General features: G+C 42.6%; 1 protein-coding gene across 2 annotated transcripts; it reads left to right on the forward strand.

Moving 5' to 3' along the window:
* Positions 1 to 8,524: 8,524 nt before the first annotated feature.
* Positions 8,525 to 21,440, forward strand: LOC115380280 (NLR family CARD domain-containing protein 3-like). 2 transcript variants are annotated; one of them, XM_030081378.1, is made up of 12 exons: positions 8,525 to 8,599; positions 10,729 to 10,816; positions 11,303 to 11,413; positions 12,992 to 13,108; positions 13,225 to 13,285; positions 14,071 to 14,287; positions 15,495 to 17,325; positions 17,412 to 17,585; positions 18,592 to 18,765; positions 19,356 to 19,402; positions 20,080 to 21,385; positions 21,424 to 21,440. In XM_030081378.1, the coding sequence occupies exons 2-11, from the start codon at positions 10,746 to 10,748 to the stop codon at positions 20,616 to 20,618; spliced, it is 3,342 nt and encodes a 1,113-aa protein (XP_029937238.1). In that variant the 5' UTR covers positions 8,525 to 8,599; positions 10,729 to 10,745; the 3' UTR covers positions 20,619 to 21,385; positions 21,424 to 21,440. The 2 variants fall into 2 exon arrangements, with proteins under 2 accessions (XP_029937238.1, XP_029937239.1); XM_030081379.1 differs by having other exon boundaries at positions 8,585 to 8,599; positions 10,735 to 10,816.
* Positions 21,441 to 21,911: the final 471 nt, after the last annotated feature.

Raw genomic sequence — 21,911 nt, forward strand, 5'->3', positions numbered from 1 at the left:
CTTTTAATCTTTTAATCTTGTGCCTTGCTGCTTTTATGAGAGTAGCAAAGTCTCTTTCGTTGTATAAATTACAATGACAATAAACTTCCTTATGTCCTTATGTTTTTATGTCCTCAAAATCAGAAACAGAACTTCCGCCTCATTATTGGAGAGCTGTAACCTGATGCCTGTTGGTTTCCATGCGGCTGTGCAGGTAAAGGACAAACAAATTAACACGAGGGCCACGGCCACAAAGAGCCACTCGACTGATAACACCCACAACTTTACCCAACGCTGTTGCCGAGCTCAGGTTATTATAATTTCCCCTCTCTGTCCGTTCACGGCCTGCTCGCCCGTCATCGACTGAAGGCTGTGCTGGTTTAAAGTAATGACATGGTGTGGCGGTGCTGTTGTCAAGCTGCTCTCTCATATTTAAAGGTCAGTTAGTGGAGGTTTGCGGCATCGGGTGCACTTCATTTCTACCACAGCACCTCCCGCGGCTCGATGCCAAGGAAACTGAAATCTGATGGCAGTGACTTCCAGACTGAGCTGCAGCTGTCTGTGTGTTGTGCTGCAGTTCCTTTGAACACAGAGACCGTCTGGTAGATCTGCACATGTATCACGCAGATCTGTCAGCTGTTTCACACTCTGATTTAAAAATAACCCTCCATCCCACAAAGACGATACAACCATTCTTTGTCTTTTTTTAGTCTCTGGTTGCCTGTTTGCTGGTTTTCTCTGTTTTTGTTTTGCTCTGTCTTGATCACGTCTGATTGTTTTCTGACTGTTACCTCCTGTGTCCTACATGACGGCGTATCAGGGTCATTGTAGGGAAAAAACTCAAAATTTCTGCGATTAAAGTCGTAAATTTATGAGAAAAAAAACTTGGACATTCTCTTTGATTAAAGTTGGAAATTTACGAGAAAAAAACTAAAAAACTTTATGAGAAAAAAACCTGAGATTTTAAAGCTGCAAATTTATGAAAAATGTGTTCGTTTGTGAGGTTTTGGCATCTATTTGGCTCCATAATTTGAGACCAGAATCGCGATCTTCTCATCAGCATCTGCACTTTGAAGAGACACTGCTGTGACTTGGGCCTCATACGACTTCAATCTGGAAAATTCTTCTTCTTTTTTTTTTTTTTTTTAATATTATTAAGGTGTCTGCAGGGTGAGACGAGCTCCTCTGTTCTGCTGTGATGGACTCTGTTGTTTCTGACGAACGCTGGAAATGATTTCTGCAGCGAGACGAGTGAAGAACACAGAGATGATGAGTCCATTTGTTGCCGCCGGCCCGGAGGAGCAAGCAGCCACGGTGACATTTAACCTCAATTAACAAGATCAAACTGTAATGAATCTTCATTAAGAAAAACACCAATAATCCATGTGCCTTATTAACTGCTGCTGACAGAATGACAGACCGGATGACAGGATGACCTCCCCCCCCTCACCCCTCAACTTCTGTCCACTAACTTATGCAGCGACTTTGACTCTGTCTTTATAGAAAATCTTCAGGAGACACAACATGACACCATTTGATCCTGTTGACCAGAGAAAATTGTTCTCCAGCTAAAATCTTCCCCCTGCTGCCTCCATATTCTGCCAACAACCTTTTTAAAAAATGATTTATCTGGAAACAGCCAGCACCCCAACTCTTACAGGCTCTGAAAACTGCAGTTATTAAGATTATCTAGCTTCCTCAATTATAGACGCATCAAACCTCCATTTTTTAACTAAAAGTACTGAAATGGTTGTTTCTTAAAGTCATCATGAACTGACCTCACATGACCTTTACTTCCTGTAAATCATCCTGCTCCAGTGAATAACAAAAAAACTTCACAAATCTTCAAACATCCTCTCTCATCCACCTATCCTTTCAAAATAAAATACTGTTTCTCTCCCAAACTGAGATCCTGTTGGTTTGCACTTGTGAAAGATGCTTCCCTGCACAATGTCCTACTCACACTTCCTGTTCCAACAGGAAATACATCAAGTAAAGAAAATAAGAGTCCATTTTAATGAGGTCTTTAGCGACTCAGTAGCTTTGCAGCCGTTCTGATGTTTTCCAGTCTGGTTTTCGACCCTACCACAGCACCAACACTGCTCTTGTTAAGGTCTTAAATGACGTTTGTTTGAACACAGATATTAATAAACAGACTGGAAACTGGCTGCGACTCCAGGTGGTTTCCAGTCTGACACTGGTTTGAATCCAATCTATTAGCTCGAGATTACTTTGCGTTGATTGGTCGCTCTATGTCTGAGTGCACAAAATGACTTGTGGAGTTCCTCAAGGCTCCACTCTGGGGCCTCTTCTATTCAACATCCACGTGCTTCCAACTACCTCAGATATCAGAAAATGACAAATTATCTCACCATAATTATGCAGATGACACACAGATTTACATAACACTGTCATCAAGTGACGATGGCTCTGTCAGTCACTCAATAAGTGCATTGAGTAAATCAATAATTGGATGTGCCAGTTAAACAAAAACAACGATTAAAAGCCAGTGCTCCCAGTGACTCTCTGTCATTTATGAATCCAAACCAAGTCAGACATCTTGGTGTGCTTACAGACTCAGACCTCAATTTTAACAACCACATGAAGGCAAATACAAAACCAGAGTAACAATCAGCCCTTTTTCCACAGCCTAGGTACCAAGAGATCCAGATACTGCTATTTCTTCCTCTCAGTGTTATGATAAAATACTAAATTATACATTTACTCCCGAACACTCAATAAATCAAAAGAATTGCTTCCAAAAAACACATTTATTAAATCTGTTATGCCAACTTCCACTTAATTTAACTTTTAACGTCTCTTTACATGTTAATGTGAAACTCAAATGTCCATGAAAAACATCAAATCCTTTACATCAAAACCCACAGGCAAAAATCCCTCTTCAAAATGCAAAAATGCAGCTCAGAAACAGCACTGCACTGCAAAAAGGTAAACAAACAAACAAAAACAAAAAAAACCTCAAACGTCCATCTGGATGCTGTGGTTTTCTCACTTCATGGAAACTTTTCTGTCGGTCATGACTTGAAGCTTCAAAATAAGAGCCACTATTTAGCACTATTTAACAGGTACCAAACAAACCTCCTGTCTGCGCTCCCTGGTTTCACTCTCCACATCCAAAACTTCTTCCAATCTGATGCTTCCCTTCGTTTTCTGTCCCCGTCCACCACAGGAAATCACCAATAAGCACCAACATGAGCACTGTTGAACACTAGTTTTATACTCCCTATGGTCCAGGATTTAGCACAACAAATACACAAGGCAGGTGTAACCCTGCGAGGCTTTAACACTTTAGATCAACCCTTTAAACACCTGCTCTCTCGCTGCTGCTGATGCCACTGCAGCCTATAATCATCTTAAAAATATCATGAGAATCACAGTCTCAGTATGACTCAGACAAACTTGTCTGTGCTTTTATTTTGAGTAGCTTTAACTACAGTAGCTGTGTTTTTACAGGCCTCAAGCCAGAAACCTGCAGCTCACTCACAGTCCTCAGTAAAACCAACATCCTGAACAACAGATGGATCGATTTTAACGTCCTGCCTCTGGTTTCTGAAGCGCTGATCACGTTTCTGATCTGCCAGTGTGTTACGAGGCGTCAGGTCCTCTCAGGTGGTCCACGGCACGTCGGCTTCCTGAACCAAACAGCTTTTAGTTTCTGAGCTCCACATGGCTGGAGCAGAACTCTCAGAAAACTGAGGAGCATCACACACTGTGAACGTAAGGCACCACGGCTCGGTTTTAAGTCTCATTTTATCAAATTTATTTCATTCTATAGCTCCTGTATCTCTTTAAATCTTCTTTTCATGTCTTTTTAAACCCGACGTGAAGCACTTTGAATTGCCTTGTGTTTGGAAGCTGCTACACAAATAAACCAGCCTGCAAAAAACAGACGTTCAGTCTCTTGTCTCAGATCATTAAGATATTTTAATTATTCTTAACTGTTGGTGAAGTGTTTTTTTTTTTTTTTTTTTTTTTAAAGTAATTTAATATATTTTATTATTTGGTATTAATCATGATTAATCTTGGACCACCTGGTAATCATCATCAAAATAATCACTTGACAGCCTTAATTCTTAGTAAATATTAAGTTTTGCAAATGTGTTGTTTAAAGTTTGATACAGTCTGCTGGCTAAAACTTTTACATGAATGCTGGTTGATGTGTGTTTTCCTTTTGAATAAATACAAGTACAGAATAAGGCAGATTATATGATTATATGTTGAATCTGGACTTCACTATGAGCCAGAAACTCGGATGAGACTTGTCAGACATTCAAAGAAGTGAAATCACGTGCTTGATTTTGAATTGTGATGTGCACATATCATGATTTTGCTGGAATTTAAATTAGGAAACAGTTTATTTTTAGCCGAGGCTCGCGGCTGGACGCTGAGGGGCCGGGCGCAGAGCTGATGAATATTTCAGCGATGAAACCAGGAGCGGCTCTCCTTAACAGGCCCAGATGGGGCCGAGGTTGAAAGAGAATCTGAAATGAAACCTCGGCTGGAGGCTGAGATGACAAGGAGGTGGGAGTGCTGATTATCTCCCAGCGGAGTCAAACAGAATCAATCGATGTGAATCTTCCCTGATTCACATCGATTGATTCGTGTGCCCTGCCGCAGCCTTATCACCAGCAGATAGATTCATGAGCGTCACATGTGAAGGCTGGCTGGAGGCGCACAGCTCGCAGCCCAGCGGACAAAACTGATAAGACGCCGGCAAGCCAACCCCGGCCCCGCTGCAGCAACACTCTCTGAAGTTTCACTTACATCTTCTCTGATTTTTCTGTTAAGAGGAAAAAGTAAGAGGAAAGTCAACTCCAGATGCACTAAATGCTCTTAGCCATCCACGTCTGCTCTTCCCCAGGTGAGCCGAGTGATGAATCCCACCTGGTCGTAAGCTGGAGGCATGTCTGCACATTGTTAGCTTAAGTTAAGGTAAATAGTGGATAAGGCCAGCTTTTGTGCAAAATATCAAGAAATGGAGATGTTTCAAAAACAAGGCTGTGTTTGAAATCACCTTTTCCTGCTGAGTGACGTCAGCTTGAGTTTGTAGGTCCTTCCAGCTGCAGAGTTTGTGGAGTTTGTGGATGCCAGAAACGCTCAGGTAAAAATGAGATCTGAAGATTTTTTTGTGTCTGCAGCGTGAGCGACGTGTTTTTGGCGTGTTTGCTAATGTTAGGTAACGTTGCTGGCTAAAGTTTCCTAACCCTAACCTTCACCTTAACCTAACACTAACCTTAACCTCACCTTGACCAGGTAATTCTGACCTTTGTGTCGACAACAGGCAACGACTAAACAGCAGGACTCGACTTCAGAATGAGGTGAAACACAGATTTTACCTGTGGATTGAAGTAAAAAAACCTCACAGGTAAAAATCCAGGCAACAAGTCTGACGAGGAGCAGGCAAGACCAGGTCCAGGCAGACGAGCGAAGGTCAGAAACCACGCCAGAAGATAATAACGAGACTCAGGAAAATGGCGCTGGAACACTGAGGTGACAGAAACACAGCCGACACACACTGCAGATGCACCTGAATCCAAATCCATGTTCAGCAAGTGATGAATAATGTCTTCCTGCTGAATGAATTACCCCTCTGAATATTTTCTTTAAGTTTGACCTTAAATAACACATGCAGTCTCTATAATCTGAGTTAACTTGTGAAGGATAACACCGCTTTAGCTTCTTTGACATCCAGCCTTTCAACTCAAAGCCGCATTAACTACACCTCAGCCCGACGATAACAGTCACGGTGCACAAAAAATGTGAATAATACTCTATTTCTTTTGATTTGCAGAATGTATAGTCATTAGAGCTGGTTTCCTAATAAGCAGGAATTTCAGTCATTTTACATTTATTAACGGTAAAAAAAAAAAAAACAGTAAAAAAAAAAATACATAATTGCTACCAGTTTTATCCACAAACACAGGTGAAACTAAGCAAGAGGAGGAGTGAGTACCACAAAATAAAATCATGAATGAATAAATGAATGAGTGAGATAATAAACAGGAAAACATGACTGAAGAAACAGAAGGAGATGCAACTTTAGCTTGGGCCGGCCCTGCTCTTCTATTATGCAGATGCATTAAACTGACGTGTATGTGCGTGGTGATAATAAAGCCCCGTTTGATCCTCGGCCCTCAGGCTGAACATGGAACGGCGGCTGTCTGCCTCCACGCCGCCTTCCGCCGTCACACTCGACGAATTAGACTCCCAGATCTGTGTTGCTGATCGCTCCCGCCTCTGAAAGTATTGCAGCATTTCCCCGACTCTTTTGTGATGAAACCCCTCTCAGAACTCACGCCGCTTGAGAGGCTGCTTTCATGCGACGTGACATTTGAACATCCATTTTCATGTTGTTTATCTGTGCCGGGGTGACATCAGGACACCCGCCGCGGCCCAGACACCAGGATGAGCCGCATGTCTCATTTCATCCCTGAGCCAATCCCACCGACACAAATTTCTGTGCGTTTATTGCACTTTGATTCTCATTGTGACTAAACAGCTTTGTGCCTTTTTTTTTTATTACTGGAGGAAGATATTGAGGTTGGCATCAAAAGCGCACGATGCAATCTCCCAGCTCTGACTCTGAAGTGTTGATGTTCTGCTCTGACGACGGGTCAAGGCTCAGAGTTGCCATGGCGATGCCTTGATTGATGTGTTTACCGAATCATGCGCACAATGACCTCGACGAAAGCCTGGGTCCGCTCGAGACGATGTGATTGGCTGGCAGCGGCACCGTCTCGTCCCCGAACACACTCACACGCTTTTCAAGAAGATGACAATCAGCCCGAACCTGAATGGCTGCTAAATGTGGTTTTCTGCAGAGAAAACGCAGGAAAGATGGTCGAGGGGAACGTGAGTGAACCGGGGCGCTCAGCTGGCTCTGTGGTCTGTGTTTCAGAACTCAACCACGAAACTTAAAAAACAGGGATGATATTTATTGTAGGCTACACTTTTGTGGTCATTCTTTTGATCGCATTATGTCCTGAGTAAAAATAACAACTCATACATAAATGTGAACATTACGTGAAACATTCCTCCCTGAAAATGTCTTTTTTTTTTTTTTTTTTGTCTTTTACCCATACGTACACATCACCGGTGAGCGAAACCAATTAGAAATGAGACTTATATTTTCATGAGTAATTTGTTCAAAATATGTCAAAGTATTTCAAAAGTCAAACATCAAAAAACAGACAATCTGACTTGTGATTACAAAAACACAAATGTGAAAAAATCCCAAACAAAAACACAATAATAACAGTAATAGTAATGCTAATAATAATAATAATAATAATAACAATAATAATAACAATAACAATATATAACAATAACTGTGTCATGTCTGTATGGATTATATTCTCTCTTTACAGCCACATCAGCTCCATATATTGTCCAATTTCAGTGATACTCATGTTTTAGTTTGAGTATCTACAGTGAAACCTTTACAAAACTAATTCCAGAAACTGAAGAATGGACAGCACTGTTTTCCTTAGTTTGTGAAAAGTTGATTTGCAAACAAGCAGCTGCTCGGCCTCCCACCTGTCCTGTGTTGATGAAGCGATCTGATTTGCTGGTCAGGAGGAGGGGGCGGGGCCACGCAGGTGTGTTGTGGTGTTGACAGGAAATGAAAAGTCGCCTCGTGGCCTGATGTCAGCTGTGCCTTGGAAGGAAAAGTTGGCAGAGTGCACACACTCTTCAGCTTCGTTTGGCTGTAACCTCAGGCTCTTACACAGATTCAGAACCACAGGCCTCTGCTGCTGGTGAGGCTGGGGGTTAAACGTTGCTCAGGGGCACGTCAGCAGTGTGTGGTCGGACCGCGAGGCTCGTCCTGCGCCTCGGGCTGAGCTGAGCGTCTCCCAGAGCCAGGAGCCACGCACGCCTGCTGGTTATAGCACATCAAGACCAGCTCACACATGCTGATGTTTCTCTGGGAGTAAGACTGGTCTCCTCTGGTCTGTCAGGCCGCCTCACAGCCTGCAGGGTTATGAGAGGAAAACACTGGTTAATGTGGGTCAGTGTCAGGTTCTAGTGTCTAATTAAAGTGTGTTCAGGCTGCAGCTGGGCTCAGGCAGAGACAAAGGCAAAGGTTGAGTGGGGCTTGAAATTTGGGCCCAATTTAAACCTCCTCAGCTTCATCATCACAGCACGGCCAGGCTTTGTTCAAACCCACTGAACTTTACATCCCAAACACGTCCCAGGGAAATGTATGAGGGAATTTATTTACAGCTAAAAAGAGGGAAAGATAAGAGACAGTCAGAGTTCAAGGGGTTAACCTGAACTCTGTCTGGAACTTCCCTCCTATGGAGTGTTTATTGAGTCATTACAAGCACAGTGTATGTTCTGATGATAAAACACTGAAGCTGGAGAAAAACGTGTGTGTCACAGTAAAATACAGGCCACAGCTGCAGTGACAGGACAGGGCGTGCAGTGTGTGTGTGTGTGTGTGTGTGTGTGTGTGTTCTGTTAGCACGGTCCTGTCTCTTTAATTTGAAAGTGAAACTGAAAAGTAAAACCTCAGATGACTCAACACGTCCTGCGCTCACAGCAACACATGAGTGGCTCCAGGGAGTCCGACGAGTTAAGAGGCTGAACAAACTGTCAGGTAAGACAATATCCTCCCATTTTCTCTCAGACAGCTGTTACACCTGAGGAGTAATCACTGCCTTCTTTAGGATGGAGGTCTTAAAGCTGCTGCAGGCTCATGTGAACACAGCTTTAGTACACTGTCACCACATCAGTTAAAAACAAAACATTAGACTCTGTTCATGTGTGTTAGCTTCAGCTTCCTGTTCAGTGTTTTCCCTTATAAAGATTCACAACCCTCGAGTTTTAATATTCGACATTAGATTTCATAGTAACTGTGTGAAATACAGGCCCAAACATATTCTACAGTCATGTGACCTTACTCCTCAGTGTTTGCAGTGTTTTCAGAGACACAGAGCGCTGCAGAAGCCGGCGTGTGCCATAATGTTTGTTTTTTTTTTTAGCTGAGCGGCTGATAACAGCAGCAACAGGCCGCTGTAATTTGGAGATAACAAACAGGATGAGGGAGCAACAGCAAGCAGGTTGAAGGTCAGAGCTGAGAAAACGTCTCAGTGACTGAACGAGTCGTGGAAAAAGAGAGGGGGTGGTGTGTGTGTGTGTGTGTGTGTGTGTGTGTGTGTGTGTGTGTGTGTGTGTGTGTGTGTGTGTGTGTGTGTGTGTGTGTGTGTGTGTGTGTGTGTGTGTGGGAGGGGTCTTTTCCTAAACCGGGTCAGTTCAGGACAAGGCACAGCTGTAATGTGATATTCAGTGTCGCCGCAGGAAACTCTGAAGCGGCAGCTTGTTCATTTAGGTGCTCATTGTGGTGGGGGGGTTCCCTCCAGGCTGCCTGTCTGTCTCCCTGTCTGTCTGTCTGTCTGTGTTTCAGTATTTGCATGACAGTTTGTGGAGAAGTCGGTCACGGGTCAACTATTTACTTTATTATCACATTATTACAGCTGCTGGCCACAGTGAGTGAGGGGGATCGGCTCCTCGGTGAAATGACACAGCTTTCCCCTTCAGCCATGCTAATCTGGAGAAATGTGAAAATGTCATTTCCGGGGCAAATCATTACCTGTTCATGTTTGAGTTTCACAAAGTTTGAAACTCGCCCTGCCGTCATTTATTAAGCCCCTAAAAATGATCTCTGTCCATCAGTATTACATATGGAGAAGTTTTTTCTCATGAAAAGACAGCCCTTAGTGCCTTAAATGTAACTCTAAAGCTAGCCCTAATTACAAATGCGCAGTCTATGAATGTGCAAATAGGCCCCGCCCACCGGCTCGTAACCAGAGCTCTGTTCAAACAAACAGGAAGTCCCGTCCACTCCTGAATATTGTGCTTTTTTTTTTCCAGCAAATCTCTCAGTTCCACTAATATTGTTGACATGAAGCAGCTGTTTCCAGTTGGTCTTGTGGTTTTTGTTGTTGTTGTTATTGTTGTTTTTTTAACAACATTCGAGCAGCAGCACGGCAACCGGCAGACCGGCACACACACACACACACACACCTCCACCTGCAGCAGAGGAGTGTGAACACACATTTCTGCTGACAAACTTGGTCTTTAACATGCAGCATGCGGATGGTTTTGGCTCCAGCAGGGATCACATGACACGCTGACATCACACATCACATGTCACCAAACCACCACCTCAAAAAGTTCAAAGTTCAAAGTTATCTTTATTGTCCCTTTAGGGAAATTGATTTACAGCCAGGAAGTCCAATACACATAAAACATCCAGTACACATAAACATACACAAAACAATGAACCCCTGTTAAGAACAGCAGCTGGCAGTGGGCAGAGTGATGTGAACAGTCCATTCAGACACAAGGTTCAAATCAAAACGTGAAGTGAGATAGCAACAGACTGTGCAGACAAGCACCTACAGACAGCTGTCAATATTACACCCCACTATTGAACCTTCACACTCTTCTGCTCCGGAGAGTGTATTCACACACTCTGTTTTCAGAGGAAGACAACATCAGTGTGCACTTAGCCTTAATGTTAATGTTAATCAATTTTATCTTTCTATTATTTCATTTTGTGTGACTCTCCTGATGTGACACAAGTCAGAAATGTGGCTTTTATTCATAAATCACACGCTTTGCGTCCAGCTCTGCAGCATCCAAACATCAGCATAAACACAAAACAAACAAACAAACAAACAAACATGACACTGTTTATGCTGAAGTGATCTTTCTCCTGTCCAGAGCGAGAGACACTGACAATGAGTGTGAAGAGAGAGAGAGAGGACAGGAAACACACGGGAGAACAAGAGACTGATGATGACACCACAGGGTAAGTGTGTATGTGTGTGTGTGTGTGTGTGTGTGTGTGAGAGAGAGAGAGAGAGAGAGAGAGAGAGAGAATGATTATGTATCTGTGTACTATGTGTGTTTGTGTGCATTTGAGTGTGTGTTTCTGTGTGTGTGTAGGTGTGCAGTGTGTATCAGTGGGTGTGCCTGTGAGTTCAGTGTGTGTGTGTGTGTGTGTGTGTGTGTGTGTGTGTGTGTGTGTGTGTGTGTGTGTATCCAGGGATGTTTCTGTGGTTTTTGTCTTTTTATGAGTAAGCACCTGTGTGTGTTTTTCAGGAGGGCTTGATTCTGTGTGCTGTGTGTGTGTGTGTGTGTGTGTGTGTAGAGAGAGAGAGAGAGAGAGCCAGTGAGACAGAGACAGGTGTGTGTGTGTGCGTGTGTGTGTGTGTGTGCGCTCATGGGCTTGTCATGGTTGAGCTGCAGAAACAGGATCAGCAGCCAGAGGGTGTGACTCTCTGATTCGTTCCAGAAAATTCAAAAGGAGGAGAGCGTCGTCGCCTTCCTGCCGCTCGGACGGGAGCACACACTCCAAGGAGCATCCACTCCTCTTCAGCAGAGGACAAACCACCACCAGGCCAAGGTGTGTGTGTAGCTCAACATTACTTCCTGTGCTACAAAACCACACACACACACGCACGGTGATGAACAGAGATGGAGGCGATGGAGTAGAGCAGAGTTAAAATGCTCGATGTGTTGATGTGTCATTTCACGACAGCGACTTGTTTGAAGTTTATCTTTTAAAGCAGCCTTCCTTAACCTTCTTTCCCGTTATGGCACGCTTTAAAAGTCTAAAAAATCTCAAGTCAGCCCCGGTCGACAATGTGTTGACTTTTCAAACGAATCAAATACTGCTGGCTAGTGACGCTGTCTTTTTAAAGGAATACCCCAACATTTTGGGTGTAATAACCCTTTTCCCGACTTCCCCAGACTGAGACCAGATGTTGGACACCATCTTCACCTCTGGGCGTCCACTGGTTCGGTTCCTCTGGGTAGCATCTCCTGTGGATCATGTGGACTGTCATTCAGTGTTATCATCTTTTATCATTTATCATTTTTCAGTGCAACCATAAAAGTGATGGGATAATAATTCAGAGTTGTTTTGCTCCGCATGTCCGTCTGATTTAGGGATGATCTCTAAACCCAAACAAAAACTTCAAACATTCATTTTTTTTCTACTGAATTTTGTTTTTCATGGTGCAGCTTTTATTGTGAAATTTGGAAATGACAAAAAGTAAAGCCAGCAAAGAAGAAGCAGGCTCTTTTCCTCATCTTTGCTCACTGAGCTTTTATTGTGAAAGGTTCCACATTTGTCTGTCACTGATCAGCTGTTCTCTGTAATGGATCTGATTTAAGAAAAATGGACTGAAGGAAAAGTGAAATTAGTGACTTTAAGAAAAAACACAAAAGCACACAAAAAGCCACTTAATTACAGTGATGTGAGTAAATGTAATTTCTTACTATAACAATCCTTCATCTATCAACACGACTGCACCCAGCGCCAACATCACTTTAGAAAAAACCATAAGAAACTGAAATCAATATAAACCCATCCAAGCACAATATCTCTCCAGCTACATTCATCAATAACAGCAACAACCACCTGCTCTATCACCGCACATTATTTCTGATTATTTATATGAGCCGTACAACAATAAGTCAAAATCCTTGACAGTCAGAAACAGGAATCCTAATTCAAATCAGTTTATCAATAACTACAGCTAATGATGTAGAAAAAACACAATATTTCAAATTTCACTACAGGCCACATTCACATAAAAGGCCGAGAAAGGTGTTTGGGATAATCACGGGACAAAAGCTCCCTGAAGTGACGGAGACATGGAGCGCAAAACAAAGACAAAAACATCACAAACCGAGTCCCGGTCCTTAAAGAGCCCATGAGATGGACTCTTACTGTCTCGATTTGATGTATTTCCTGTTGAAACAGGAAGTTTGGCCGGGACATAAAGATAAAAAGTAAATGTGTAGTTCAGAGTGCAAGATAAAAAAAATTAAATACTATAAGAGAAGACATGTGAAGTGAGTAAACCAGAAACACTGCGAACCTGGAGAATTGAAACAGGAAGTTCAGAAACATTTTGAAACAGGTGGTTCAGAAACATTTTGAAACAGGTGGCTCAGAGGTATTTTTGTTTTCCAGGAGGCTTTGTCAGGAGCGTCAGGCCTCGTCTGCAGTGACCTGTGACTCTGCAAAAAGCAGCTGGTCCATGGATCCACCTCGCCACTTCAGAAAAGAAGCTTCATGTCGATTCGATCAGTAAGGATCCAAAACAAAGTCACGGATAATGATTCTGTCCCAGATCAGCTGGGTAACTGATTAAATCAAATTTAACTGAACTTCTTATTTCATTTCTTATCAACCTCTGTCCACAGACACCAAGAGGACAGCTCAGAGGCTCCTGCTGTCCAGCCTGACCAAGACCTGATATTCAAGGTGGGGCTTTAGGTCTGATCAAACTTGACCCGTACTTTACCTGAAGCATAAACTATATGCTGGACCACCAACATGAAATAGTCCAAAAAATTGTTTAAAATGAAAGGAGATTAGTGTGCAACTTTGTCGTTGTTTTTTCATTGTTTTTAATTAGATAAAACATAAATGTACAATAAAGTCTATCTGAGCATGTTTCCTGCAGAAGTACAGTGAATAGTGTTATGTTGTGAGAGCAGGACTGACAGAAAGTCATTTGGATTCTAACCAGTGATTTACTCTTAAAGCATGTTTGGAAAATTAAAGATTGTAAAATACTGGATAGAAAAGCTAGTTCTAGTCATTGCCTTGCTGACAAATAAGCATGAAAAATACATTTTAAGTATTTAGCTGATGGTCCCGCCCAGACTGACTCAGACTGAGCTTCAGTTCAACAACATTACAAGTCACTGATGTTAAGAAATGCACGGTTCAGGTTGTCACAAGCTTTCTACAATAAATCATATATGAGCAACTTTCAGGAAAGATTAAGAGCTGGGGAGAAGAAACGCTTTTTCCTCTAGAGATAAAACAGTGGGAATCAAGAGTGATAAATCAAGAAAAGGGTAGCACATTTTCAAGGCATAATATGTCTTCTGCTTGACCTTTTCACGACTGGTTTTTTGTAATGTTTGAACTGACTTATTATACTGCAGCGCTCGTAAATTGGTCTGAATGAGAGTCAAACACCATGACGGACCCACCTGAAATATCACCCGGTCTTTGTTTTCCCTTCGTCATCCTGCAAGGCTCTTGAGGATTTGGTTATTGCTTTCGTGAGGAGCGAGCTGAAGAGAATCAGGATCGACCTGAGTCCGGACATCCAGGAGGCAGCGGAGAGGCAAAAGCAACATAAGACAGCAAAGGAAACGGAAACTGCGGATGCCACAGAGGGAATCCTGAAGGTTGTTCTGCACTTTCTGAGACAGATGAACCAGACGGCACTCGCCGACTCACTGGAGAAAAGTACGTGACTATCAACTGTGAAAAATTTACTGACAGGTTAAATGATTCATTTAGTTTACAATTAAAACATTATTACTAGAAATGGAATGCTACGGTGTTTTAATGACAATACTGCCATCTGGTTAGAGTTCTCATCGGGCCTGAAAATTAAGACCCGACCCGACCCGGGCCCGACTGGGCCAGCCCAAGGCCCGACCCGACCCGACCCGACCCGACTAATTGGCCGAACTTTAGGCCCGACAGCCCGATAAAGCCAGAGGGAAAAAAAAAAAAAAAAATCGCCAAATTCGCCATTATTTAGCAGAGCCGGTCGGCCGCGGCACCAGGGCTGATGGTGCCGCGGCTGGCCCGCCTGATACCGACTGATGGTGCCGCGGCATGTGCGGGTCAATACGGTAGTCTAGAAAACTTTTTTTTTTTTTTTCTCGTGCGCCCCCAAGTAGATTGCGCCCTGGGCAGTTGCACTGCCCATAGCAGAAACTGTCCCTGCTGCCGAGTCTGCCAGCACAGCGGGATGCTGCTGCAACTCTCTCTCACTTGTTTGCGCTGCGCTCGCACAGCTGGTTGTCTGTCTGTCACTGAAAGTTTAGCCTCCAAATCCAATCCAGTCTCTCACTCTCTCCACCAGTCACATAAAAATGAAACGTCATAATCAATAACAGAACACACAATTCTATTTTTTTATTTAAAAAAAAAAAAAAAAAAGAAATCCCCCACAGAACCCGAAGCCCGACCCGACCCGCCCAATTCACGTCAATTTTAGGCCCGACCCGACCCGACCTGAAAATGTTGGGTCGGGTCGGGTCGGGTTCGGGCAGAATATGAGAACTCTACATCTGATACCTTTCCATAATGGCTGATACCAATATCAATAAAGTTTTACAAGAATACAAATGTTGGTGCAAAACCGGTTTAGCTTTTCATAGAGTTGATCTAATGACTCCAGTCATTAGATTCAATGTTTCAATGATTTATGAGTTAGACACTGAAATTTCGTTCTCTTGTGTATGCAAATGCATAGCAAAAATCACAATAAAAATCTTGAATCTTGAATCTTGAAAACCATAACCAGCCTATTGTTATGGTGTTGACTCATAAAGTTTCACTAGAAGTTGTTCTACAATCTCTGAACTGACACACATAATAACTACTTCTGATAAGCACGAGTTGTTATGCCCTGCTGATGCCCTTCTTTCTGCTTTCTCAGGTCATTTAGGAGAGCTTGTTGTGTGCCAAAACAAGCTGAAGTCCAATCTAAAAGCAAGATTTGAGAATGTGTTCGAAGGTATTGCCAAGCAAGGAAACCCAACGCTGCTCAATAAGATCTACACAGAGCTACACATCGTAGAGGGAGGCAGCAGTGAGATCAACACTGAACATGAGGTCAGGCAGATCGAGGCAGCGTCCAGAAGACTCAGAAGTCAGGAGAGATCGATCAAATGTGACGACATATTTGAGCCCCTGCCTGGCCAGCAGACACATGTGCGGACTGTCCTTACAAAGGGCGTCGCAGGGATCGGAAAAACGGTGTGTACTCAGAAATTTGCACTGGACTGGGCTGAAGGGAAAACCAATCATCGCATCCAACTGATATTTTCACTCCCGTTCCGAGAGCTAAATTTGATGAAGGGAAAGATTTTAAGCTTGACTGAATTTCTCAACCACTTCTTCCAGGTAACAAAAGGAATGTCAGACCTCTCCCGTTTTTTTTCATCTTCAGTTTTGTTCATCTTCGATGGCCTGGATGAATGCCGGCTTCCTCTGGACTTCAAAAACAATGAGATCCTGTGTGATGTTGCTTTGCCACGCTCAGTGGATGTGCTGCTGACAAATCTGATTATTGGAAAGCTGCTTCCTTCAGCTCAGGTGTGGATCACCTCCCGACCAGCAGCAGCCAATCAGATCCCAGCAGTATGCGTGCACCGCATCACTGAGATTCGTGGCTTCAGTGACCCACAGAAGGAAGAGTATATACAAAAAAAGATCTGTGATGAGACCCTGGCAGGCAAGATAATCGATCATGTAAAGCGATCAAGGAGCCTTTTCATTATGTGCCACATCCCGGTCTTCAGCTGGATCTCCTGCACTGTCCTGGAGAAGCTGTTAACTCAGTCAGACGGTGGAGAGATTCCCAAAACTCTGACCCAAATGTACGCCCACTTCCTGACCTTCAACATTCTGGCAAAGCAGGAGAAGTACAGCCGTGGTCCTGTGGATGGAGTTGGTGCAGATCTTCAAATAAACACGGACCAAGAGGTGATCCTTAAGCTTGGGAGGCTGGCCTACGATCAGCTGGAAAAAGGCAAGATAATTTTCTACGAGGAAGACCTGCAAGAGTGTGGAATTGACATCAAAGAAGCGTCTATGTACTCAGGTGTTTGCACGCAGATCTTCAAGGAAGAGTGCGGGCCTTTCCAAGATAAGGTCTTCTGCTTTGTGCACCTTAGCATCCAGGAGTTCCTTGCTGCTCTGTATGTGTTGCACACATTCAACCACACCAATGCCAATGTCATGGTTGGCCATGAAGACAACAAAGTCCACCTGACCACCGAACAGGCACCTGTCCAACACCCACAAACTGCATTGTACAGACGTGCTGTAGACAAAGCCCTGGCCAGTGAAAACGGACACTTGGACCTCTTCTTACGCTTCCTTCTCGGTCTCTCTGTGCAGTCCCATCGCACTCTGGTTCGCGGCCTTCTGAAACAGAGAGGGAACAACTCACAGGCTGCAACAGATGAAACAATTGTGTACATCAAAGATCGGATAAGACACATCCCTTCTCCAGAAAGGTGCATCAATCTGTTTTACTGTCTGAACGAGCTCAACGACCGTTCTCTTGTAGAGGAAATCCAAAGCTACCTGAAGTCAGGAAACCTCCCAGAGTCCAAGCTGTCGCCTGCACAGTGGTCAGCTCTGGTCTTTGTGCTGCTGACTTCAGAGGGTGATCTGGATGTGTTTGACCTAAAGAAGTACTCAAGATCAGATGAGGGTCTTCTTCGGCTCATACCAGTAATTAAAGCCTCCAGAACTGCTCAGTGAGTGCCCAGACTCTTACAAACCTGCCAACAAGAGGCTGATATATTGCATTAAACTTGATTATTTTTTTCTAACATTCTTGCAGGTTGAGTGGCTGCAATCTGACAGAGAGATGTTGTCAAGTTTTGGCCCAGACTCTGAGCTCTGCTGGTTCCCAGCTCAGGGAACTGGACCTGAGTGACAACGACCTGCAAGACGCTGGAATCAAGATACTGTCGACTGGAATAGCAAGTGCCAACTGCAAACTGGAGAAACTCAAGTTAGTCCTCTGAGGGCTGCAGACAATAATAACAATTCTTTAATGACATAGCACCTTTCATACAAGGGGTGTAGCTCAAAGTGCTTCACAAACAAACAAACACTAAAACAGGCAATTTAAAACAAGTGCAAATACTGTGTGATAAAACAAAGAAAATTGAAAACACCAAACAACAGGGGCAGAAAAAACAAATGCCAATAAGATATGGAGATAAAACAAATTAAGTAATAGAAACAGTAAAAGGTAAAACAAAAGAGGATATAAAAACAATAAAATATGTACACAACAGAATAAAAGAATAAAACAAAGGAAGCATTGACAGTTCATAGCAATGCTAAATAAGTTTTAAATTGTGGTTTAAAAATGTTCACAGAGCTTGTTGCATCTCTTATAGCCTTAGGAGGGGAATTCCATAATTTTGGTGAACAATCAAAAAAGGTTTTGCTGACGATTATCTTATTTATGTGATAGTTTGTGTCTAAAAAAAAAAAAAAAAACAGCAGCAGAAGAACCAAGAGGCTGTGAAGGATTATAAAACGACAAAGAGTTCGCAACATAGGCTGGTCCTAACCCATTGAAAGTGTGTAAACACGTAAAAAAAACTGATAGTACTAACAGCAGCAGCAGTATCAGTGGTATTTGCATTTTTAAAACTTGTGTTATTAAAAAAGGTACTCATGTAGGTTTCTTCATTATCACAAGTAAAACTACTTTGTTTTGTTTTCAGTTAAAACAACATTATGTGTCCCTTAGGACTAGTTAACATACTGAATCTATTTCCTACCTCAGAGGACATCTGCAAAGCTTTTTTTTTTTTTTTTTTTTTTTAGAATATTTTGAAAGTTGCATTGTAATATGTATATATGAATGTGATATAAACCCTGTTTTCCAGGTGCGAACTACAGCACCTCTAGTGGTCACAAACACTATTGGGTATGGCTTTAGATGGTGCCATCCATAAAGCTAAATTACTACAGTTATTGGTTTGGCCTGTCATTGTTTTCAGGTTGTCTTTTTGTGGGATCACCGAGGCCGGCTGTGCTTCTCTAGCTGCTGCTCTGCAGTCAAACCCGTCTCACCTGGCAGAGCTGGACCTGACCTACAACCACCCAGGAGCCTGCGGAGTGAGGCTGCTCGCCACCCAACTCGACGATCCACGCTTTAAACTCAAGAAACTCAGGTAAAATGGAGCACAATAAAAAGATATGTGAGTGTAGGGATTCTTTGGCATTTTAATTTATTTGCCTCTGTTTGTGACGGCAGAGTTGATGTATGATCTCAAATACAATATTTGTCAGTTGTATGATGTGGAACAGGAAGGAGTGGGGCTGTGCCAGAAGAATTACAACAGGTGCACATGGTGTGGACACCTGGGGTTAAGAACAAAAAAAAGACTGTCCAGAATTATAAGTATGGCCAATAAAATTATTACGAAAGAGCAGAGACAACTAGGATGTGTATAATATAATATGCAAGTGAAAGAAATTATGGCTGATCCAGTTCATCCCCTTTTTAAAGAATTCATAAAACTGCCCTCAGGTGGTGCTATAGAGCTACTGCAGTAGCCCTGAACATTTACAAAAAGTCTGTCATACCAAATGCAAAAACTCAGCTAAAATGGTGAACACCTTTCACTCTGGAACCACATCTGTCGCTGCAGCCTGCACTCTGCAGGTCCAGTTTTTATCAGTGGACATTAAAGATTATCTTATCAACAGTGGGAGACAAGTCGGTGACTTTGATAATAACTACATGTGCTTTTGATCACAGTGTCGACCATGACGCAGAGTGCTGGTTAAAGTCTGGCTTGAAAAAATGTAAGTGTACAAATTGCTCTTCTTTTTTAAAACTAAATCTCAAACTTATCCTTGAGAGGAGCTGAATTCACCTTTGTTTGCTTTTGGGGCAAACTACAATGACATAAGAAAGGGGTCACGTTAAAGTTTTAAGGTTTAAATTGAAATTTCTTGACATTTTGAAAAAAATAAATTTGCCTCCTTGACATTTCCTTCACCCACTGTCTTTCAAAACTTCTTGCATATTCAAAATCATGAAGGGAAAGTGGTGTGTAATCAGATTTCATTGTCCAGCCAGACACTGACAGATCCATTTTGACAGTTTTAGTGTGAAGGTGAAATTTATGAAAACGGTAATTCGAAAATGCTAAGCAATGTTTCATAGATTGATTTCTACACCTGAGATCCCAGATTCTCATTGAAACATAATGTTTAAATGGTTCATTTTATCTTTCAAATAATTATGGCCTATAATTTTGTTTATTTTCTTAGTGAAGTGATGGTTACCCACCATTTACAGTATATATACTTACTGGGTGTACCCACCTCAGTGTAATGCTGGGTTCAGTTCAATTCAAAGGGTTTATTGGCAGGAAAGTTACAAGAACAATTTTGCCAAAACATCAAAGTAAAATTTGTTGTAAAGCATTTCAACAATGTTAATATTGATATTTGTTATGTGTTGTTTCTGTCACCAGATGCCTGTGAGCTCACACTGGATGTGGACTCGGCGTGTCGGCACCTTCTGTTGTCGGACGGGAACCAGAAGATGACCCGGGGCAAAGAGGTCCAGCCCTACCCTGACCACCCGGAAAGATTTAAGAACTGGGGCCAGATGCTGTGCAGACAGGCTCTGACGGGACGCTGCTACTGGGAGGTGGAATGGACCGGAACGTCTGCTGGACTCGGCGTTTGCTACAAAGGAATAAGCAGGAAAGGAGAGGGCAATGACTGCGTGCTGGGATACAACGACCAGTCCTGGAGCCTCCGCATTTACGATGGCAGCTACAACGCCTGGCACAAAAGAAAAGGTGACCCCATAACTCCACCGTCCCTGATCTCCAGCAGAGTCGGGGTGTATCTTGACTGGCCAGCGGGCACTTTGTCCTTCTACAGCGTGTCGTCAAACACACTGAGCCACCTGTACACCTTCCAGACGAGCTTCAGCGAGCCTGTCTACCCGGGATTCAGGCTGTGGCACGACGACACCTCGGTGTCTCTGTGCAGAGTGGAATAGTCACTGAGAAAACAGCTAAAGCCTGGGGAGGAGGAAATTACTTCTGAAAGGCTACACTTTGCCCTTTGGACTCTGTGGACTTTGTTCTCTGAGTTCTGTTCATGCTGTGTTCTCCTTGTGTTTTGGTGTATTTTCCTGTGGCCTCTCTGTGCCAGTCTTGTTTCCCAGTTCCACACCTGTCCTGAGTTGTGCTGATTATCCCAATTCAGGGGCTACAGCCTTCCAAGGCTGCATTTGAAGGCTGATTGCATCACAGTGGCATGACTAGACTGTCCCATTTGTAAATATTTCAAAGGCTCCTCCAAACACAGCCTCCATGTGGAGCAAGCAGGCAGAGCAGCAGCTGGACTTCATAGGAGCATCCAAACGGTTTTTCTCACAGCAGCATGGATGTTGCTGCCTCCTCTGCGAAGCCTGGAGCTGTTCTAAGATCAACAAAATGAAGAAAGGCCTGTGTTGTTTCATTTGCGCATTGTTGTAAATATTGTGCTTACTTTAAATTACTTTTATCATTATTTATTACCATCTGTGTTTATGTGTTATTGCTATTAATCTAAGCATGATGCATTTTTTAAGGTTTATTTCATGTGTAAACTTTAATGAGTGACTACATGAACCAGCAGATAATAAGAAATGTACCTGTAGGCCAGCAGAAATCGCTTTACTCAAATAATTCTCCGTCATCTGGCTCACAGTGTCTTTATCCATTATTTTATTACTATTTTATTATATGCAACATTTCTGTTTATAAACACAATGTTTATGGTGTCAGTTTTTGTCTCCTCAACCAAAAAATTGACTGGAGGCCAGACAACAGCTGCTATGGCCAAATAAAAATATTTGTTTAAATAATAAGCCTGTATTCTAGCCTCTACTTTTAGATAATCATATTTATCTAGATAAACATGTTTATTTATCATAAATGCCATAAATAAATGGGAGATCTGATCATATCAAAAACACAAGATGCTGCTGCTGAACTGATTTGGTTTTGTATTACGTATGTATGTGCATGTACAGTCATGGACCAAAGTATTGGCACCCCTGGAATTTTTCCAGAAAATACACCATTTCTCCCAGAAATTGTTGCAATTACAAATGTTTTTTAGTATGCACATGTTTATTTCCTTTATGTGTATTGGAACAACACAAAAAAGTGGAAGAAAAAAGTTAAATTTGACATCATTTTACACAAAACTCCAAAAATGGACTGGACAAATTTATTGGCACCCTTTTAAAACTGTGGGCAAATCATTTTATTTCAAGCATGTGATGCTCGTTTAAACTCACCTG

Source organism: Myripristis murdjan, chromosome 21 (assembly GCF_902150065.1).
Source record: "Myripristis murdjan chromosome 21, fMyrMur1.1, whole genome shotgun sequence".
Classification (NCBI taxonomy): Eukaryota; Metazoa; Chordata; class Actinopteri; order Holocentriformes; family Holocentridae; genus Myripristis; species Myripristis murdjan.